The sequence below is a fragment of the Vigna umbellata genome, chromosome 4 (genome assembly GCF_029865625.1).
Source record: "Vigna umbellata cultivar VRB3 chromosome 4, Vumbellata_1.0, whole genome shotgun sequence".
Taxonomy (NCBI): domain Eukaryota; kingdom Viridiplantae; phylum Streptophyta; class Magnoliopsida; order Fabales; family Fabaceae; genus Vigna; species Vigna umbellata.
This window is the reverse complement of record NC_142168.1, coordinates 1,325,373-1,345,037: the sequence shown is the minus strand read 5'-3', so window position 1 is coordinate 1,345,037 and position 19,665 is coordinate 1,325,373. Positions and strand designations below refer to the sequence as shown.

At 29.4% G+C, this 19,665-nt stretch overlaps 2 protein-coding genes and 1 pseudogene across 3 annotated transcripts; 1 reads left to right on the top strand and 2 right to left on the bottom strand.

Moving 5' to 3' along the window:
• Nucleotides 1-852: 852 nt before the first annotated feature.
• On the bottom strand, nucleotides 853-9,133 carry LOC148198911 (putative clathrin assembly protein At5g35200). The gene is made up of 13 exons (XM_088111772.1): nucleotides 9,089-9,133; nucleotides 8,945-9,014; nucleotides 8,084-8,181; nucleotides 7,865-8,006; nucleotides 7,325-7,419; nucleotides 5,454-5,519; nucleotides 5,306-5,371; nucleotides 5,129-5,209; nucleotides 4,978-5,058; nucleotides 1,609-1,752; nucleotides 1,458-1,530; nucleotides 1,259-1,368; nucleotides 853-1,116 (listed from the first exon to the last, which is right to left on the bottom strand). The coding sequence occupies exons 1-13, from the start codon at nucleotides 9,131-9,133 to the stop codon at nucleotides 853-855; spliced, it is 1,335 nt and encodes a 444-aa protein (XP_087967898.1).
• A 4,370-nt stretch (nucleotides 9,134-13,503) lies between these two features.
• On the bottom strand, nucleotides 13,504-15,488 carry LOC148198910 (uncharacterized; annotated as a pseudogene).
• LOC124819809 (uncharacterized) lies at nucleotides 15,280-17,940 on the top strand. Of its 2 annotated transcripts, none has more exons than XM_088112086.1 (3): nucleotides 15,280-15,413; nucleotides 15,986-17,335; nucleotides 17,578-17,940. In XM_088112086.1, the coding sequence occupies exons 2-3, from the start codon at nucleotides 16,007-16,009 to the stop codon at nucleotides 17,599-17,601; spliced, it is 1,353 nt and encodes a 450-aa protein (XP_087968212.1). In that variant the 5' UTR covers nucleotides 15,280-15,413; nucleotides 15,986-16,006; the 3' UTR covers nucleotides 17,602-17,940. The 2 variants fall into 2 exon arrangements, with proteins under 2 accessions (XP_087968212.1, XP_047147351.2); XM_047291395.2 differs by having other exon boundaries at nucleotides 15,382-15,749.
• The last annotated feature ends 1,725 nt before the right edge of the window (nucleotides 17,941-19,665 follow it).

Below are 19,665 nucleotides of genomic sequence, written 5' to 3'. Positions count from 1 at the left end.
TTTTCATTCTAATTTTAACCAACTCTAACCCAAAATTAGAAATATTTAATAAAAATGTGAATGATTTTGAAACAGTGGTACTATGTTAGACTTTTTTTAGAGAAAACATGAAAGAAATTTGACAATAATGAGATGAGAGAAAATAATATATCATTTCAATTTGGAAAGGAACAAAAAATTCTCCATTTAAAAAAAAATTAAAATTAAATTAAATTAAATAAGAAATAAAGAATATAGAGATCATATTGAAGACAAAACACTAACATATAACATTAATATTAATACGTGGTACCGACACTCACATATGTCAGTGACTCTAAAATGTGGTGTTATTGTTGTTACATGAGACAATGTTGACTTGACATATAAATATCTTTTTCTTAAAATTAAAAAGAAAATACAAATCATACATTTATTGTCTGATAATTCTTTAAAGGAAATCAACAAAAAAATATTAAATTGAAAAGATCGACAAAAATGAAGGAAAATTGATTGTTACATATATAGTTAAAATAGTTTAAAAATTTACATATCCAAATCTAAATAATAGAATTAGATTTTAAATCTAAATACATGTTTAAAAACTAAATAGTTTGAATGTCTATAAATTAGTTTGGTATTGCTTTTTTTTAAGTATACATATGCATAAAGTGGTAGAACAAAAATTACAAACGGTGTTTTTACTCTAATTTAAAGTATACATATGCATAAAGTGGTACAACAACATCCTTGGAGTTTCCTACATGCATAAACCTATATATCCTGGGAGTTTCCTACCTTCATAAACAAATTGATAATGACATTTTAACATACAAGTTTTTAGAAAGAAACAATCAATTTGCCTAAAGAAAGCTATGTAGTTTGGGTTGGGTGTGTTGGCACAGTTGAAGGATCAAAAGGATTGACTGTTTTTCTTGGTTGCTGCATTAAATGTTGGTAAGGCATCTCACCCATTTCATATGGAATGTTAGGAAGTGAATTTGGAGATGCCATCTTAAATTGCTCATCATCATGATCAAAAGGATTAAACCTTACTTTGCTACTAAACTCACTTGCACTTTCTTCTTTCTCAGCATTCATCTCATCATCATCTTTCCACAACTCCATTCCACCAACCTTCTTTTTCAAAACATCAAAGGAATCACAACAAAAACCAGTCAGAATTTTTTTTCTCTTTCAAAAGTCATGCACATCACTCTATCAAAACATTCATAGTTAAGAACATTATAATTATAGTTAAATCGCAAAAACTACTAACCTCTCTGTTATTCTCCATCTCAGTTGTTATATTCCCATTATAAGTTTCTGGTTCAGCAAAAAGTGCAACCTCCCAACCTAGTTCTGGGCTTGTCCGATTCTCATCATTTTCTGTTCAATTATATTTCCACAAAATAAATAAATAAATTTTAATAATGTTTTGTTGCATGACATTACATTATGGTAAGAGAATAATTTACCACTTGGGATAAATGTCATTGCTAGAGATTTCTCTTCAAATTCAGATGCTCCTGTGAGTAAGTCATGCAAACCCTAATAAAAACAAAACATTGAATTTTAGAATTTGTTGTCAAAGGAAATGGAAAATATACAATAAGAAACAACATTTACCATAAGTTCAGCAGGTTGTGGCACAACCATGTTGTTTTCGGTATAAGCATTTGTTGGCTTATCAACAACATCGTCATTTATAGTCAAGATATCACCCGTTGAACTTGCATTGTTGTTGTTGATAAGTCTTTCACTATTGTCATCCTAATAAGAATATTAATTTAAAATGTATTTAAAGTAATATTAAAATAACAAATTTATAAGACACGGATATATGTATTGAATAAAAATTTGAGTAAGATTTATTTAAATTCTCGAAGTAACTTGAGTTTCATCCTTATCGTGTGACATTCATTACCCATAATCTTGATTTATTATTTTAACAGTAACAATTTATATATTTATTCATCTCCTTTCCACCACCCACACATTTGAGAATATATCTCTCCTTTACATAAATACACAAATTATTAAAGTTATCTATCTGTGCTAACTGAAATAACATAATTAAATATGTTACAATAAAGTTCAACAAGTTTCCTTTTAATTAAGTATTTTCACAACAAAATGTAAAACATGAAAATGTTATCTGTAAATATTATGTGTTTAATATATATAACAGATTATGTAAGAGGTAAATGTTTTGTCTAATGAGTAGATTCTTTATCCAATGATATGCACACAATCTTAAATTATCGTTGTGCTTAACGAAAATGTTTCTTAAACCTACATGATTTGTTGTTTAATATATACAACAAATCATAGAGGTTGCAAATGTTTTATCTAATAAATGGAGTTTTGATTTCATGATAAGCACACAATTTTAAGTTAACATGTATCTAAAATGTTGGATATTTTTACCTCATCTACTCTTGACTAAACAAATCAAGTATTTTTTAGACTCCAATCAGTCATCTCTATCCCATTGAATATTGTTTGAAATGCAATCTTTCTTGGTCAAGATAGAGTAATATTTGGACAACAATTATACTTGACTAAGACAATGAGTATTTTTTGAAACATAGTCACCTCTGACTAAGCAAACAAGGTTTGTATAAATATGTGATAAAAAATCATAAGAATTTGTTCACTAGAGAGAATTACCATCTTACGACATATACAAAGATATAAACTCTCTTCTAGTTTGTTAACCAAACATAACAGTGTTCTTTTGTAAATTTTATGGGTGCAAAATGATTTTAGTAACATTTCAGCACTTAACAATTGTTCTCTTCTATATATTCTTCTTCTTCAAATTATATAGAGCTTGAAAGAAAGACTCATTGAAAATCCTTTTCTAGTCATTGAGGGCTTCTGAACTAAGATAACTTAATCTTCCAGCATTTAACGAGTGCGGATGTAGATGCATTAAAAGAACTCCATGCAACATAAAATGTCTTTTCGCTAGTTTGAAGAGTAATTTTACTCAACAAATAAAATCTAAGAGTGTACGAGACAAATTGGTGAATCAGAGTAGAGACAAGCTTGTGTCAAGATGATTCTTGAAATAAAACAACTTTAGCTTATATCCCAAGAGATCTTGATGTAGACCATGCTTGCACGAATCATCTAAGGTAAACAAAAAACAAAGACATTCCATACAAAAATAAGTTTCAAGAATATTTTTGTTAGGTATGTAAGCTTAAAGATCTTGTGTGCTCATCATATCATAAAGGCTTCGCTTATTAGACAAAGCGAAGATTGCAAGGTGATGTATCATCTGTCAAATGAAACACTTGCATTTTTACATGATCTACTATTTTCAGTCTTACGAAAGACATATCTTTATATTTTACAATGTATTGTGACAAAACTTAATCAAACACAATGAAGCCATGTTTGTAAGGAATTACTCCATCAAGATCATCATTAGAAAAAATATAACTAATGATGTGTTAATTTTCAATGGATAAGAACGTATCAAAGTGACAAGTTTAGTCGTGACTTTTGTTGTTGTTGTGTCATTACCCTGTCATTGCATTGTCTTTGTGCCTTCATCACCGACGAATATTAATCCATCAATAAGTATTAGTTTTTAGTATTTTGTTGGTGGAGAGAGTTGAATCTATACAACCTCTCTCATCCTCCGTTCCAACTATTATCATTAAGTCAACTTTACAGCTCCATCTAAATTAATAGTGATGTACTGGTAGAGTAGTAAAACGAGCTATCTAACTTGTCCAATCCATTACGGATAGGTTACTTAGTGAGTCAATTCAAACCATCTTACTGTTGAGAGTCTAACTCGACCCACTACAGATTGGTAAATTAAATAGATAGACTCACTTAACTAAAAAAATTACAACTTTTTTTCTTCAAACTAATTTATTAATTTTATTCATTCTAAAACGAAATAACCTAGACTTTTTTTTTCTTAATTTCATTGTAAATTAATGCTTAACTATAAAATATCTAGAATGAGAAAATTGTCATGGCTTGGATCTTCTTTCATGACAGTCAGAGACTTTTCTAATTTATAAAAACACTCACTTCTCTTTAGATTTAAAATAGCATCAAAGAATAACTCTAGTATTTGTCTTCGCACACATACACATATATGACCCTAATACTATAAACTATTACCCCAAAAGCAACAAAGAAAAATATGTAGTGCACAGATAAATGAGATAAACATGATGAAAGAGCAAGTTGTACACTTTAATAACAAGTAATGAGCAATGAAATCCTAATATATTTAACAATTTCAAAAGGAGTTTAATGATTCCATAAATCCAGCGTGCATGTTAGGCATACGTATAGTTAATGTTCCATAAACCCATTAAATCCCAAATAAAAAATCAACCTTAAACTCCTAATAAATGAACTTCAAACCTACCTTATTGGATAATGTAATCTGTATCCAACCAATCATATTACTTTGATAAAATCCCTAATGATACAAATGATATACCTGGGTAGGATAGGATAATAAATCCATTATCCAACTTTTAAAATAATATCGAGTTAGGTTGAATTGAATTTCTAAATATTTTATGTTAAAAAATCTAATTCAATCCATTTTTTTTAAAATTAAATTAATAACTCAAGACATAATTTGTTCATAATTAATATAAATATAAGGATGGATTTTGAGTTGAGTTTTGGATTTTCCATACTTAACTCATTGTCTAACCTAATAAAAATAAATTAGTTTGAATTGGATTGGAATTGATTCAATCATAATTAAAATTCAACCTAAATTAATTAGATTTAATTGAATAAGTTGAGTCTCTGAGTAATCTGAATCAATAAACATCTCTACACATTCAACCCTTCTAAAAGATACATGCATTGAAAAAATACTGTGAAAATGAAAACATGTGAACTAAATGATAAGTAAGGTGTACTTTTTTTTTTCATTGAAACCTATTTCCCATCAACCTCTTAGAAGAAAAAACATATGATGTAATTCACAATTCAGCATCATACCATGTTGTTGTGTTCTAGCATTAAGGAGCTTGGGGCCTCCTTAATATATTCCTCCATGGTACTAATAAAAGAAGCAGGAGGCTGCAAAACAAATGTCAAACATTTTCACTATGAAGCAATATATAAATTAAAAATACAAGCTTAATAATACCATTTTAATATTGATGAATTTTCTCCCCCTTCCAAATTCTAATCTTTTGCAAGTTTCAAAGAACTCAGATAACCATTCTGCCTACAGTAAAAAATAAATCAGCAAGCATAATACGAATTTTGTAAAAGAATTAAGCATGCATAAATGCAAATAAAAAATTGACAATATGTAAAGTACCTGAGTCACTGATTTTTTATAAATTCGAAGTGAACTACGAGCATCATTATGGTACATCTCGAAAAACTGTGCCAAAATAGAAATAAATAAAATTTAACAACTACTTATAAAATTAAATTGCATTCTTAAAGTGTTGAGCTTTTTTCACCTTGTCAAGCAATTCAACCACTCCAACAGTTATTGCAACATATAGTTTGACACTTTCACCAGCAACCTAGTTGATAAATATCACAAACAAACACGTCATCAAAAGATGAGTACAATTATTTATCGAGTTTTTTTTATTATTTACTGAATCTTTAAAATTGATATATTAAAAAAATTGAATATATTTTAAAACGTAAAAATTATATTTTAAAGATTCATCAAATAGTCAATATCAAAAACTATATATGCACAGAATTAAAATTCTTAAGAGATCTAATTAAAACGAAGAAAATCATTTAATAAAAGATGATATTTCTTACTATTGAAGTAGCATATTGAATTAAGCGATTTTGTTCAGTTACACCCCTTGGCTGTAAAAGTCAATAGAAAGTGGTTTTCTTGTGAGTCATACATTAAAATTATCAAATGGAAATTAAACATCATGATTAGGTTGTTGTACTAATTAATGTTACCCTGCAATCTAGAAGTCTGGAGAGGAGATTTTGTAAGGCTGGCAATTGCTCCAACAAGATTTTGGTGTCAAGCTTGTCACTATATTTCTAAATGTCCATAGAATCAAATGTTTATTTACACGTGGTCATTTAAATAAAATGAGGATAAAATTGAGAAAAAAATTTGAGAAATCATATTAAATAAAACGTTTAATATCATATTTTGTCCCCAGTTTTACTCGAAAATGTCAAATTAGTCCATCCTTTAAAAAATGCGTCAATTACGTCCTCACTTAATAAAATTTGCATCAATGAAATCCCTTCCGTTAAATCCGTACAAACGGCTTTAATTATTTTTCTCTCTTATTAAATAACGCCGTTTGTACAGATTTAACGGAAGGGATTTCATTGATGCAAATTTTATTAAATGAGGACGTAATTGACGCATTTTTTAAAAGATGAACTAATTTGACATTTTCGAGCGAAACTGGGGACAAAATAGGGTATTAAGTCTAAATAAAACCATGAAATATTAAACAAAAAACATATTCAGCCTTAAAAAAAGACATCAAGTCAAGAAAAGATATACTTTTGGAGCAAGAGGGAATGAAAATTATTCATATAATACTACAGCACAAAAATAAAGCAATCACTTTTGTGGACAAGGAGTAAAAAATAGAAAACGCATACAAAAATTTAATAATTCAACCACCAAAATTGTTATCATGAATATTTTTTTTTTAAATACAAGATAATTAATTTGGACCAACTGCTCTATCTCAAGAATTTTGCATCGCATGGTCATCAAACTAAAACAATGGAAAAATGCAAAGGAAGCGACAGAAAAGTTGAAAAATGAAAGTAATAAAATGCAGCACATAGAAAGAGAATGTCATGCAAAAATCAATGACGGACATGGAAGAGTTAGGGTTGTAAAAAATATGTGAACGAAACTAAATTTATATAGTAAGTTGACTTAATAAAAAAAAAAACTCGACTGTTTAAAATAAAATCTACATTGAAATATTCTATAAATTTGATTCATGGAAATTGAACATTCTTAAATAACACCATTTAAACCAAAACAAAATACAACCTACGATATTGAGAAATATAGCCTAAAATAGAATGTGTATGAATAATAATTCAAACAATTTACCCTAGTTCAATTTAATTTAGTTCATTCAAATCTTGACGAAGTTCAGTTTAATTCATTTAAATAATGACACAGTTCAATGCATTTATCTTAAAACACGTTTAAATTTAATTTAATTTTAAAATAATTCAATCCAAAGTTGATGTAGTTCAATTTTGCTCACCCTAATAAGAGTTACCAAATAAATGTGCAAAACCTATTTCACAATTTGTTATGTCAAATAATCCAAAAACTAAGGAAAAGATTACGACCTAAATTTCTCACCGAGCTATTTGTTGCAGCGTCATAGTTTATTACATTGAAACATTGTATGCGTTCTTCAAGGTAGAGGGCATAATGACGAATCCAAATAGAAAAATCTAGTGTTTTTCACCAAAATATCCAAGTTAGTAAAGTAACACTCATGAAATACAAATTGTAAACCCAAGTTCATACTTATTATACCTAATAGTTTCTTATAATTAAATGAAAAAATATATTTTAACACATAAATTTTTTATATTTATTTTGATACTATTTTTTATTATTCTTTATTGAAAGTTTTACGTTGATTAGAAATAAGGTTAATTTAAAATATATAAATGAATGCAAAAATTTTAACTTACAAACTGGTTTTATAAGATAAATAAAGTTTAAAATTCATTTCTTAACATCTTTCATAAAAAAAAATATAAAATTTAACTATTTTATGATATTTTATCTCTATACTGTTTATCAAATAAATGTAAAAATACGACGAACTTTATAAATTAGAAACGAACAGAAAGAGAAGGTTGGAAAAGTGAAAATGAGCAAAACATGTACCGCTGGGGGCTGATTTTCCATGAAAGAATGAGAAGTCAATGATGTAACCTTTAGCATTGCGATAGTGGAGAAGCTCTTCAAAAATGGAAGAGTCAAGTTCCCTTATGGCACGATGTAAGACTAAAAGTGATTTCATGGCAACCTGAAGAAATACACAATGAACAAGCTTCTACTGTACCAACCAAAAACAGATCGGAAAATCGTTAATTAGGAACATACACTCCAATTATTAGAATGGCTAAAACGCTTTGTAAGACCCTCTATACAGTAAATCACCTCACTGCGAGGTTTTGACGGAGACAGTGAATGAAAAATTGCTGAAAACATTAAAAAAAAAAAGTGTCAATTTCTAGACTGAGTTGAAGATAAAAAAAATTAAGTGATCATATTCAATTAAATCTAAAAATATTGAAATAAAAAACCGTAGGAAAAATCAACACGCATAAATGTTTACAATGAACATTGTTCGTTTTGAATCAAACTCTAACATATTTATTTTTTGAAAAATATCTTTTTAAAAAAAAAATTTTGATAATTTTTTTACAACAACCTATGTGATAGTTTGTGATTGATCCATTTCAAATACAAGGACCAATAAAATAGTGACACATAGTCTGTTATAAAAAAATTGTTAAAATATCATGGTCCTTATTTTTTAGGGTTAAATATGTTTTTAGTCCCTAAACTATTGACCGTTTCTGGTTTTCGTCCCTCTTCCAAAGTAAGGTACAATTTAGTCCTCAATCTTTAAAAAACGTTCGTTTTAGTCGAAAAAACGTTCGTTTTGAGGACTAAAACGAGGACTAAAAACAAAATTTTGAGGACAAAAACGAACGTTTTTCTAAAGAATGAGGACCAAATTGTACCTTACTTTGGAAGAGGGACGAAAACCAGAAACGGCCAATAGTTTAGGGACTAAAAACATATTTAACCCTATTTTTTATATTACCCTAAAAAATCTTTTATCAATCAAAATATCTTTTATATATATAAACTCGTATTTATCTTTTTTTGATCTAAGGTAGAACTTTGTTTATATTTTAAGCAAAACTCATTAAACATTTACTAGAAATCACTTACTACGAATGTGCTTTTCCTTTGGTAATTTATGCTTATAGCTAGTTGCCTTAGCAATTGCTGCATCTAGTCCCTGCAATTCATCACCACATTTTAAGCAACATTCACAGACAAATTTAGTCACAAAAGAAATTGGATGCAGTATACCTTAAGTTCACCACTGAATTTTGCCAACTTTAAAGCCTTCTTCATGCTCACTTTTTTCATCTAACATTCAAATGGGAATAACTTTAAATTAAGACAAATAAATTATGTACTATATATAACTATAATTAATCATGAATGAATACAGTCAATAAATTCATTATATTAAACTTGTAAACATTGCACAAACCAAATCGAATAATAATGTTATTTCAAGCTTGAACACAATGAATGGTTATAAAAATTATATATATTTTTTTATATTTTCTCTCTATTATGTTTTCAAAACACACTAATTTTAATATATATATATATAGTTTTTTTAATATATATTAAAACATTGTTATGATCGAAAAAATCTCATGTAACAAAGTTAACGAACGAGCATTACGTTTCACGTAGATTCCAGCTTTGCATGGAGTAGATAAAGTTAATCAATTAATATATACATATCTAACACCTCTAGCTAGCTATGACAGTTTACTGAGATCATTTTAATACAATGTTGTGGCAAAAATGATATTGAAGAATATAATATTGTTCAAACTATTCAAGAAGGTTCCGATAAAAGAATTCAAATGCATCTTCAAGCATATTAGATATTATAAACTTGTTTAAAACAATAAATATCAGAATCAAATTAACAAATTGAGTAATATACACAAGAACACAAGAATTTAAACAAGATGAAAAAAAGCTTCTAAGAATTTAAATGGTTTTATTGAATTGTACTATTACTGTAATGAAAAAGCAATAAGAAATTTACATCTGAATCAAGTTGGCCGTTGGAGATGTTCAAAGGTGAAAGAAATGTTCAACAGTGCAAGACATCCTAGGTGACAATTTTTGTGGAAATAAACATACATGTTCAACGTTTGAAAAAGCATATTTGTCGGCGATATTACAGCATTATCTCTTTTACTTTTTTTTTCATTATTGTAACATTTTAAAATAAGTGAACTATTTAAATTTTGTTTGACTAAAAACATTTTAAAAGATAAAATATTTATTTCTTAATATGTTTGTTTCTTATGTTCTTAAAGATATAGTCAACTATATTCTAATCTCTTGGTGACATTATTTGCTCACACTAGTGAAAAAGAAGCGTATAACTTATATAATTTATAATTTTTTCCTCATTTATAATTTTATTTTTGTGATAAAATTTATTTGACTTTATCAAATTTCATCTTTGTTTTATTATTATTATTATTATTATTATTATTTTTATTTTTATTGTGATTATTATTATGATAATTATGTTAATTATTATTTATATTTGATTATTTCTCTAGCATTTAATATTGTTATATCAATTTTATAATTTCATACATAAAATATTATTAGTATAATATTTCATCATTATTATTAGTATTTTATAATTTAATATTTGATTATTATTATTAGTATTTTATGTGCTAATTTTAAATATGTTAAACTTTCTTCCAAAATTTGAATTTGTGATCCTTGATATTAGAATTACTTATCTTGGGTATTATATCTTGAAATACATTTAGATACAATGAATTTTGGTGATGTTATTAAAGAAAGAAATCAAACATTTGAGCAACTCATTTACTCCTGCAATAACAATATAAAAAAGAATTTTACAAATATTTTAAATTAATTTCATGACTTTTGGTTGCTAAACAAAACAAAGAGCATCCAAATTGACTTTGCTCCATTCCTAAAAGTGAATGCAATAATATCTTATTCATGTTTTCATGGTCGTGGCTTTTGTATTGGTCGTGATCATGCTAGTACTCATGATTGTGGATGAATATAAAAAAAATTTAAGAAACATTTTATCATCATAAATGAAATAATAATGTGAAAAAAGAAAAAATAGAAGGTGAAAATGATGACAAATAAAATGAAAATATAAATTATCATTATGTGCTAAAGGTCATTTGAGTCATACTTGTCATACACCAAAATATCTTTAAAAGAAGGAAAAGAACATATAAATACATTTTTTGGGTAAAGGAAGAGGAAGAAATGCAGAGGAAGAAATTTTGCAAAAATAAAGATGAGAAAAAAAAATTGAAAGATAGTGCACCAATATCTCAAGGTATGCTTTAATCCAAATTGTAAGTACGTTGTCTTTAAGGAACATGTATATATATTTAAGTGTGTCTTTTGGCCTAACACTGTAGATAACCAAAGAATTTTAAGTAAAGATTTACTTGTTTGTTTTAAGCATCGGTATTAGAGTGTTAACCGCTTTCATAATAGTGTGTTGTTATGTTGGATTTCTTCATAAAATTAATGTTGTTTATTAATTTCAATGATGCTCTATTATCAATCATAAAATTAATAAAATTGATTAACTTTATAATAAAATTAATAAAGTTGACTATGTATTTATAGTTATAAATTATTAAAAAATAAAAAATATTAATAACTATATATATTAATTATAATGAAACATTATTAATAAATAAAAAGTATTAACATTAATAAACAATAATAATAAATATTTTTCTTTTCTTTTCATTTTTAATAATTATCTGAATGAGTTTTTTACAATAAAATTTTAAAATAAAATAGAATATTTTGGTAGAATTTTAAAATCACCGAAATTTCAGTGCAAGAAAATATTTTATAAAAATAAATATAATTTAATTTACTAAAAATAAGAAATATGGTGGACATTGAAACCAACCAAGAATCTTAGCAATTATTGATTTTTGAGAAAATATTCTTGAGATACATTTATATTCATTTTACACATTATTTTTATTTTCTTATTATAAAAATCATGTTAAATGAATTATAAAAATCATGTCAAATAAATGAGTGTGGATGATTATTTTTTATTATAAAAATCATGTCAAATGAATTATAAAAATCATGTCAAAGGAATTAGTGTAGGTAATTATTTTTTACTTTCTTATTATAAAAATCATGTCAAATGAATTATAAAAATCATGCGGGTGAACTTAAACATTTAATTACAATTACTACAAAAGCTTTCTGTAATACTACAAGTCTTCAAAGATCTTCTTAAATCTTGATTTTTCTTGACTTGATTTGGACATTATCAAAACTTCATCTTCATAATTTTGCTAACAGAAGATTAGGCGAAACAAAAGGTTTATGAGTAGAGGAGTTACCCGAGGTGTTATGGGGATACAAATGTACTCCGCAATGTTCTACTGATAAAACCCCTTCAACTTAACCTATGGAAAAGACGTCATGCTTTCGGTTGAAGTAAGTGAACCTTCGTTGAGACGAGACATCAAGGATATAGATGTCAACGATGAACAACTGCAGGTTAACCTCGATACTTTGTCAGAAAGACGAGAGGTAGCCGTCATTCGTGCCGCTGCCCAGAAAAGGTTGATTTCAAGAAAGTACAATACCAAGGTGAAACCAAGAAGCTTCAAAGAAGAAGATATCGTATGGCGCAAGAGAGGTGAAGCCAGGAAAAATCGAGCGCATGGAAAACTAGCAACTAATTGGGAGGGACCATTTCGCGTCACAGAAGATTTGATGAATGAAGCTTATCGACTCGAGTTACTCAATGGGAAAGTTATCCCTAACACTTGGAATGCGACTAATCTCAAATTCTACTTTAGATGAACATTACTGTCATGTTTAAGTTTCTTATGACATAGACTTTTGTTATTTAATTTCTTTTGTGTTTGCATGTTGTAATAAATAAAGCCGAACAATTTTTATTCAATGAAGTGGCGAATCCACTAGGAAGTTCCCAATAACTCCTAGGTCGAAAACCGAGTCGTGAAGGAAGTCCCCAATGGACTATCATTCTCGTTCACTAGGAAGCTCCCAATAACTCCTAGGTTGAAAATTGAGCGGTGAAGGAAGTCCCCAATGGACTATCACTCTCGTTCACTAGGAAGTTCCTAGTAACTCCTAGGTCGAAAATCGAGCGATGAAGAAAGTTCCCAATGGATTGTCACTCTCGTTCACTAGGAAGTTCTTAGTAACTCTTAGGTCGAAAATCGAACAGTGGAGGAAGCCCTCAATGGACTGTCACTCTCGTTCACTAGGAAGTTCCCAATAACTCCTAGGTCGAAATGAACTATCATTCTCGTCCATTGAAGAAAAGTTCTTCATAAAGCCCCTAAAATATCAACTACATAGGAGGAAATGTTACCCATAACCTCTTCTATCAATATAAGAGTTTCAAGCGAATACTTATAACACATTCAACATCATCCGATTGATGTTTATCAACTACATAATAATGGTGTCTCGACCACCTAGCTAATGAATGTGAGGCAATGACACATACAAGGTTGTTTTCAACTCACATGAAACAACGTCAAATACAAAGACGTTCAACTTCAGAATATAAGACAGGAAACACAACAGCACAACAATAAAATTGTTCAAATGTTTAGGATACGCTTAAACTGTTACATAATCATTCAAAAGAGGAAAAGCTAAAACTAACTGATAATCACAAGGGCAACATTACCCTTTGGAGCCACTATTTGACATTCCTTCCCAGTACCTTCATTGGCGGGCACCTCCGCAAGTGCTTCCCCTTCAACCCTTTCTTCAGTTGCTGTTGAGGTCACTGCTTCTACAAACTCCTCATCCAGAATGTCTTTCATGGGCATCAGCTTCCCTTGATAAACATCTTTCATCACGTCGAAGCCAACCCCCTCGGTGGATGCATTAAGGAGAAAAGGGAACTTGTCTCAGTGCCTTCTGAAAGCCCAAGGTATGCTCCTCAACTATAGCTTTTCCCATATCCATGATTTGGACATCTTGGGCTTGAACCCTTGCTTTCAAGGCGTCGCATTACGAGCATCCAAACAAGCTGTATCAAGATGCTTGCCATGCTCCAGTAGCTTGGAGTTCTGCTCCTTCAAATGCTCGATGGTGGCGGTATGTTTTGCATTTGTTTTTACAAGCTCTTCATTTTTTGTTTGGAGCTCGCGGCCAGACTTGCGGATGTCCGCCATGGCGCTTTCAATGTTAGCAAGTAGAAGGGTTGTCTTTGCATGTTTCTTCTTACTTTGAGAGTGAGCATTTATCTCTTCCTCTAACTTCAGTTTTAAGGCGGCCACTTCATCCCGAGTAGGGATGACAAAAAAATTCGCGCCCGCAGATATCTGCGGATAAAATCCGCGACGGATAGTTGATACCCGCGGATATTTACTACCCGCAACCCGCGGGTAGCGGATATTTTAATACCCGCTTATAAACGGGTCGGATACGGGTATTATACTATCCGTACCCGCGGATACCCGCTACCCGTAAAAAATAAAAATAAAAATTTAATTTATATTTTATTAAGTTAAATTTAATTAAAATTAACATTAATTTATATTTTACAAGATTAAATTTAATTAAAATTGAATTTAAATTTATATTTAATTTAATTTATATTATATTTTATATATTTTGTGTAATTCTATTTAAATTTTATTTTAATAATTTATTAAAATATATATATTTTTAATATTTGAGGGTCCGCGGATATCCACGGGTATCTGCGGGTTTTAAAACACCCGCAGATATTTTTTAAGCGGGATCCGTGCGGGTAGCGGGTCGGGTAGCGAGTCGGGTAGCGGGTGAATTTTTTTTTATCGGATCGGGTTGCAGGTAGGCACTATCCGTGCCCGACCCAACCCGTTGCCATCCCTAATCCCGAGATTCTTTTAGTTTTAAGGCGGCCAATTACAGAGTTATAGTTATAAATTATTAAAAAACAAAAAATATTAATAACACTAATATATGTATATATATTAATTATAATAAAACATTATTGATAAATAAAAGTATTAACATTAATAAACAACACTAATAAATATTTTTTTTTCTTTTCCTTTTCAATAATTATCTTTACTTTTCATTATTTTTTTCAATGAGTTATTTCCAATAAAACAATTTCCTGTTCTTTCGAGTTTTCTCTTTTTTTACTCAATAAAACCAAATATAAAAAAAGAATTAAGACCAGGGTTCCAAAAAAAAATAAGAATCCATTCCCCATCACTACAAGAAAATGAGAAATAATTAATCACCAATAAAATATATATGTAATGTAAAAAATAAGCAAAAACAGCATAATGTTTTTAAAATAAAATAGGATATTTTGATAGAATTTTAAAATCACCGAAATTTCAGTGCAATTTTACTAAAAATATGAAATATGGTCGGCATTAAAACCAACCAACCAATAACCTTAGCAATCATGGACGTTTTGTCTTATGCGCGTAACTGGAAACAGAAAGCCACACTCTGTCCTTTTCTGCTTTGCGCGTGACCCAGTACAGTTCCTGCACGTATAACAAAAGCAAACACCAAAGGCTAGCTTTTTTACTTTTTGGGAGGATTGTGCACACACTGAGTGAGTGGTTCTTTCAAATTTCTGACCCAATTTTGCAGCAGATTGCTTCTTTTCTTTCCATTGTGAGATTTTCATGTTTGTCTTGTCCCATTGGAAGGTTCATAAATTCTCCGTGTGTGGTGTGAAGTCTTTTTACTTGTTTGAAAAGCTTGTACAGTTTCACACTCTAGTTCTCCTCTTTTCTAAGCAAACCAATATTTTTCATTTGTTTGTGAAGTTTTTCCTCTTCCTCAAAACACCCTTTTCCTGCAAGATCCCATTTGCACTTACTTTCTTCTTTCTCACAAAATCTGATTCCTGAATTTAGGTTTGGTTGAGATTCTGTTGTGGTAACTGGTAAGTGCTTGTTTTATTCATCGATTTGTTCTTCGTTTTGATATATATGTTAATGGATCTTCTTAGTATTGATGGAATTTGGCAAATAGTGTTTTATTTAACGATTGAAATTTCGTCTAGCTTTCTTAATTTTTGTGGGTTTTGAATAATAATATTTCGCCCTATGATTCTTGAATGATTGTGAATCGAAGGGTGGTTGTGCTGTACTTGATTTCTGTGTTCTGGGTTGGTGATAGGTTCAATAAGAAAGGTTTAGAATGGCAGAAAGTATGAGGTGTTCTTCTATGATATCTCGTAGTAAAAGTGATCAAATAGCAATGAAGGAGACACTTCGTGCCCAGCAGCAACTTCTGGAAAAGCTATATGCTGAGTTGGATGAGGAAAGAGAAGCTTCAGCTACTGCAACGAATGAAGCACTGGACATGATACTGCGTTTGCAGGGAGAGAAGGCTGTGGTGAAGATGGAGGCCAGTCACTACAAGAGAGTGGCAGAAGAGAAGATAGGCCATGCTGAGGCCTCTCTCGAGGCTTTTGAGGAACTTATGTATCAGAAGGAAATGTTAATTGTGTCTCTCGAATTTCAAGTCCAGGCTTATAGACACAAACTTATGAGCTTGGGGTGTGATCTTAGTGCTAACGAGTTTGAGTTCCAAGAGGATCTCCTTCTGAATAGGAGTGATAAAAGAAATGGAGAAAATGGGGGTCAGAGTAGCACTGTTAGAAGGCTACAATCAATGCCTGCAATTCAGTTTCTGAGTTCCCTGAGAGCTGCTACCAGGGAAAGATCACCTAGTCCAGTTCTTGAAGTGATTCCTAAGATAATAGAGGAGGAGAGTACTGACAAGGAAGTAGCTCAATCTGGCTTGGATTTGGCAAGAAAACCAGTTGAATTTTCAGGTGGTAGTGGAACTCTTGATTCTTATTTGAACCAGATAAAGGAGTTGAATGAACAAGTGAAGATCATTTCAGATTGTGCTGAAGGAGAAAAGAGTGCAAATTTGAGTAGTAGAAGAGGGAGGTCCTATTCAATTTCATCGCAGGCTAGCATTGATCAAGTTAGTCAAGGTGAAAGTACACATAATGGAGGAGTTGCAAATGATTCTCCTTGTTTGCGTAATGTCTATGATGTATATGAAGTCCCACAAACTAGTGAAAAGCACGAGAAATGGAATTTGAATGCAGAGAACAGATTAAGAAAACCAGATTCTGACTATCAGGGAATGGTTGAAAAACCTGTTAAACTTGGCGCAGCAGAAAAGAGAAAGAGTGTGTTTAAAGTGTATAGTGAAATAAAAGCTGCTTGTCCTACAGTTATGATGGCAGTCAGTGACCATAAAAAGGAAGGGATGAATGAAGTTTACAATTCTCAAGCTGAGTTTCGTAAGCTGAATCAGAGAATTGAGAGGCTTGAGAAGGAGAGAATTACTGCAAAGCAAGAGATTATCCATGAAGGGAATGATGAAGAACAGTTGAGACTGTTAAAGGACATACAAAGTCAACTCCAATCAATACAATCAGAGATGAGAGACTTGAAAACCAAAAAAGCTGCTACTAGGGACAACGTGTCTTTGGCTTCTCTCCAAGAGGTAGTTAGAATTTCCTGTTTTTTTCCCTTGACTTTTGAGGGGAACAAGAAATACTATATTGCTGGACTGAATCTTTCATGTTTTTCTTTGATTCTTTGTGGTGTACACTTTACATTTAGTATCAGTTTGAATGTGATGATCATGGGGTAGGATAGGTTGGTACTGGCTTTTCATGAAGCTATGCATTAGTTGTGCTCTTAAATTTCAAATAAGAACTGATGAAAGTAAATTTCTATGAACAGGCAATGTTGCACTTTTGGCTTTGATGAAGTACCTGCAGAATGACCATCTCACAAAATCAATGAACTCACTGCATTACATGTACATACGGTTTGTATACACAGTTTTATTTTTTTGGTAGTGGAGTTGTTACAAAAAGATAGAATTAGATCCTCTAACCTGAACAGTTGCCAACAAATGTATTCATTTTGATAATGGTTTCTGTACACAAAGACAGAGATATCCTTGTGTATGAATCGAGCTCTTGAAAAAGGGATGTACAAGACACTTTGGCATTGTTCTTCATATCATTTTATCGATTGAGATAATCTTGTTTAGACAGATAAACCTAAATGATATCTATTCGTAGATTAAGGTTTTGGCAATCATAGTGTTGAATGGAAGTGGATGTAAATGAATGCCCTCAATTACTCTTGTTGGTTTATTTTATTAACCATGTGATTTCTCAGTTTCACCCTTTGGTTGAATATTAACAAGTTTTATTATGATGGTTAATTCAGTTTTTAAAAGCCTTTAATTCCTTAATAAGTGAAAATTTCTACTATTAAACCATGTTATTATAATATAGAGTTACAAGAAATCATTTCTCCTTTCTCCTCCCTTGCTTTGTTGATTTCTTGTAATCCTTCAGAAAATATTTTCAATCAAAGATTCTTAATGTGTCAGATTCTCTATAAAGGCAAAAATGACATTTTTGATTCAGATGGAGAGTGAATTTATGGAAGAAATTAAAGTTGTTGCACTCTTTTTTTTTTCATTTTAAATTACAGAGGCAGGAAATTAAAAATAGTTTAATTGCACAGTTTTAACCAAATATAACAATTAACTTACAATTATGTTTTTATATTCGTATATGTATTTAATTACTAATATTATTTCTATAAAGGAATATAGTTGTAACTTTGATGCTCACTCGATATTTAGAAAATTGACATTTTAGATGAAAAATATATTAAAAAGTAACATTTTGTGTTTTTTCTTTTTTACAAATTTAATTTTCCCTTTGGTTTATAGATAATTGATCATATGATATACTTTAGTAACGAAATATGTTAAGAAACTTATCATATTATTATATATCTTAAAAAAATTATATGCAATAGTATTAGATGAAACGTTATTTTATTATTTCTAATTATTAAATGGTATTAAATTTCTAAGTAATAATATCATGGTACTTTATTACGATATTAATGCTATTAAAATAAAATAATAGTAAATTAATTGTCAATAATATTACTGAGTAAAAGTTTATAAATAAATTAATTAATAATAAGTAAACTACTTATTAATAGTTATTATTAATTGTTATTATTATTATTAAGTAGAGTATTTTAATATTTTTGTCTCCATTTACAAGATATCACTTAAGCAAGTTTAGGTGAGCATCCTTTTTAAAGTTTTTTATATACGAATTAAACAATGTACATGAATGTATTTTAATGAATTATGATGCAAAATGAAGTTGGAGGAATGGAATCAGAATTTTTTGGACTGACGTTAGAGATTAAAACTAGTTTAATGGTGAAAGATTGAATTCAAAAAAGTATCAATTTATTAATCAATTTCAAGATAGAAAATTTTGTACAAAGTTTTTACCTTGTTTGGAATAAATGTGAAATTGCATCAATTAGTGGAGGTGGTCTTGTTTGATTTATAATTGTACATCTAATATTGATGTTAATTGGCTTGTAAAAACATCTTCGTGTAAATTCTAACATTTTTATAGAGTTTTAGGTTGTGTGTATATATATTAAAAAAATTATTTCAATAAATAAACTTTAAAAATAGGTTTGGAAATGTATATTTAATCTTTTCTAGAATCATTTGTGTTTTTTTAACATTTAATTATTTAAAATAATTAATATGTAATAAACTCTATTTTAACTCATATTTTCTTTTAAATAAAATTCATACAAAATCTACAACAAAATGATATCTTTGTTATCTTTGTTCATTGCATAATCTGTAATTGTATGGATAAGAATATTTAATTGTAGTTCTTAAAAAAAATTGTAGTAGTTAATTTGTATGAGACTAAATATTTTATTTAAAAAATAACTAGTTAAAGAATAATGTAATATTTTTAT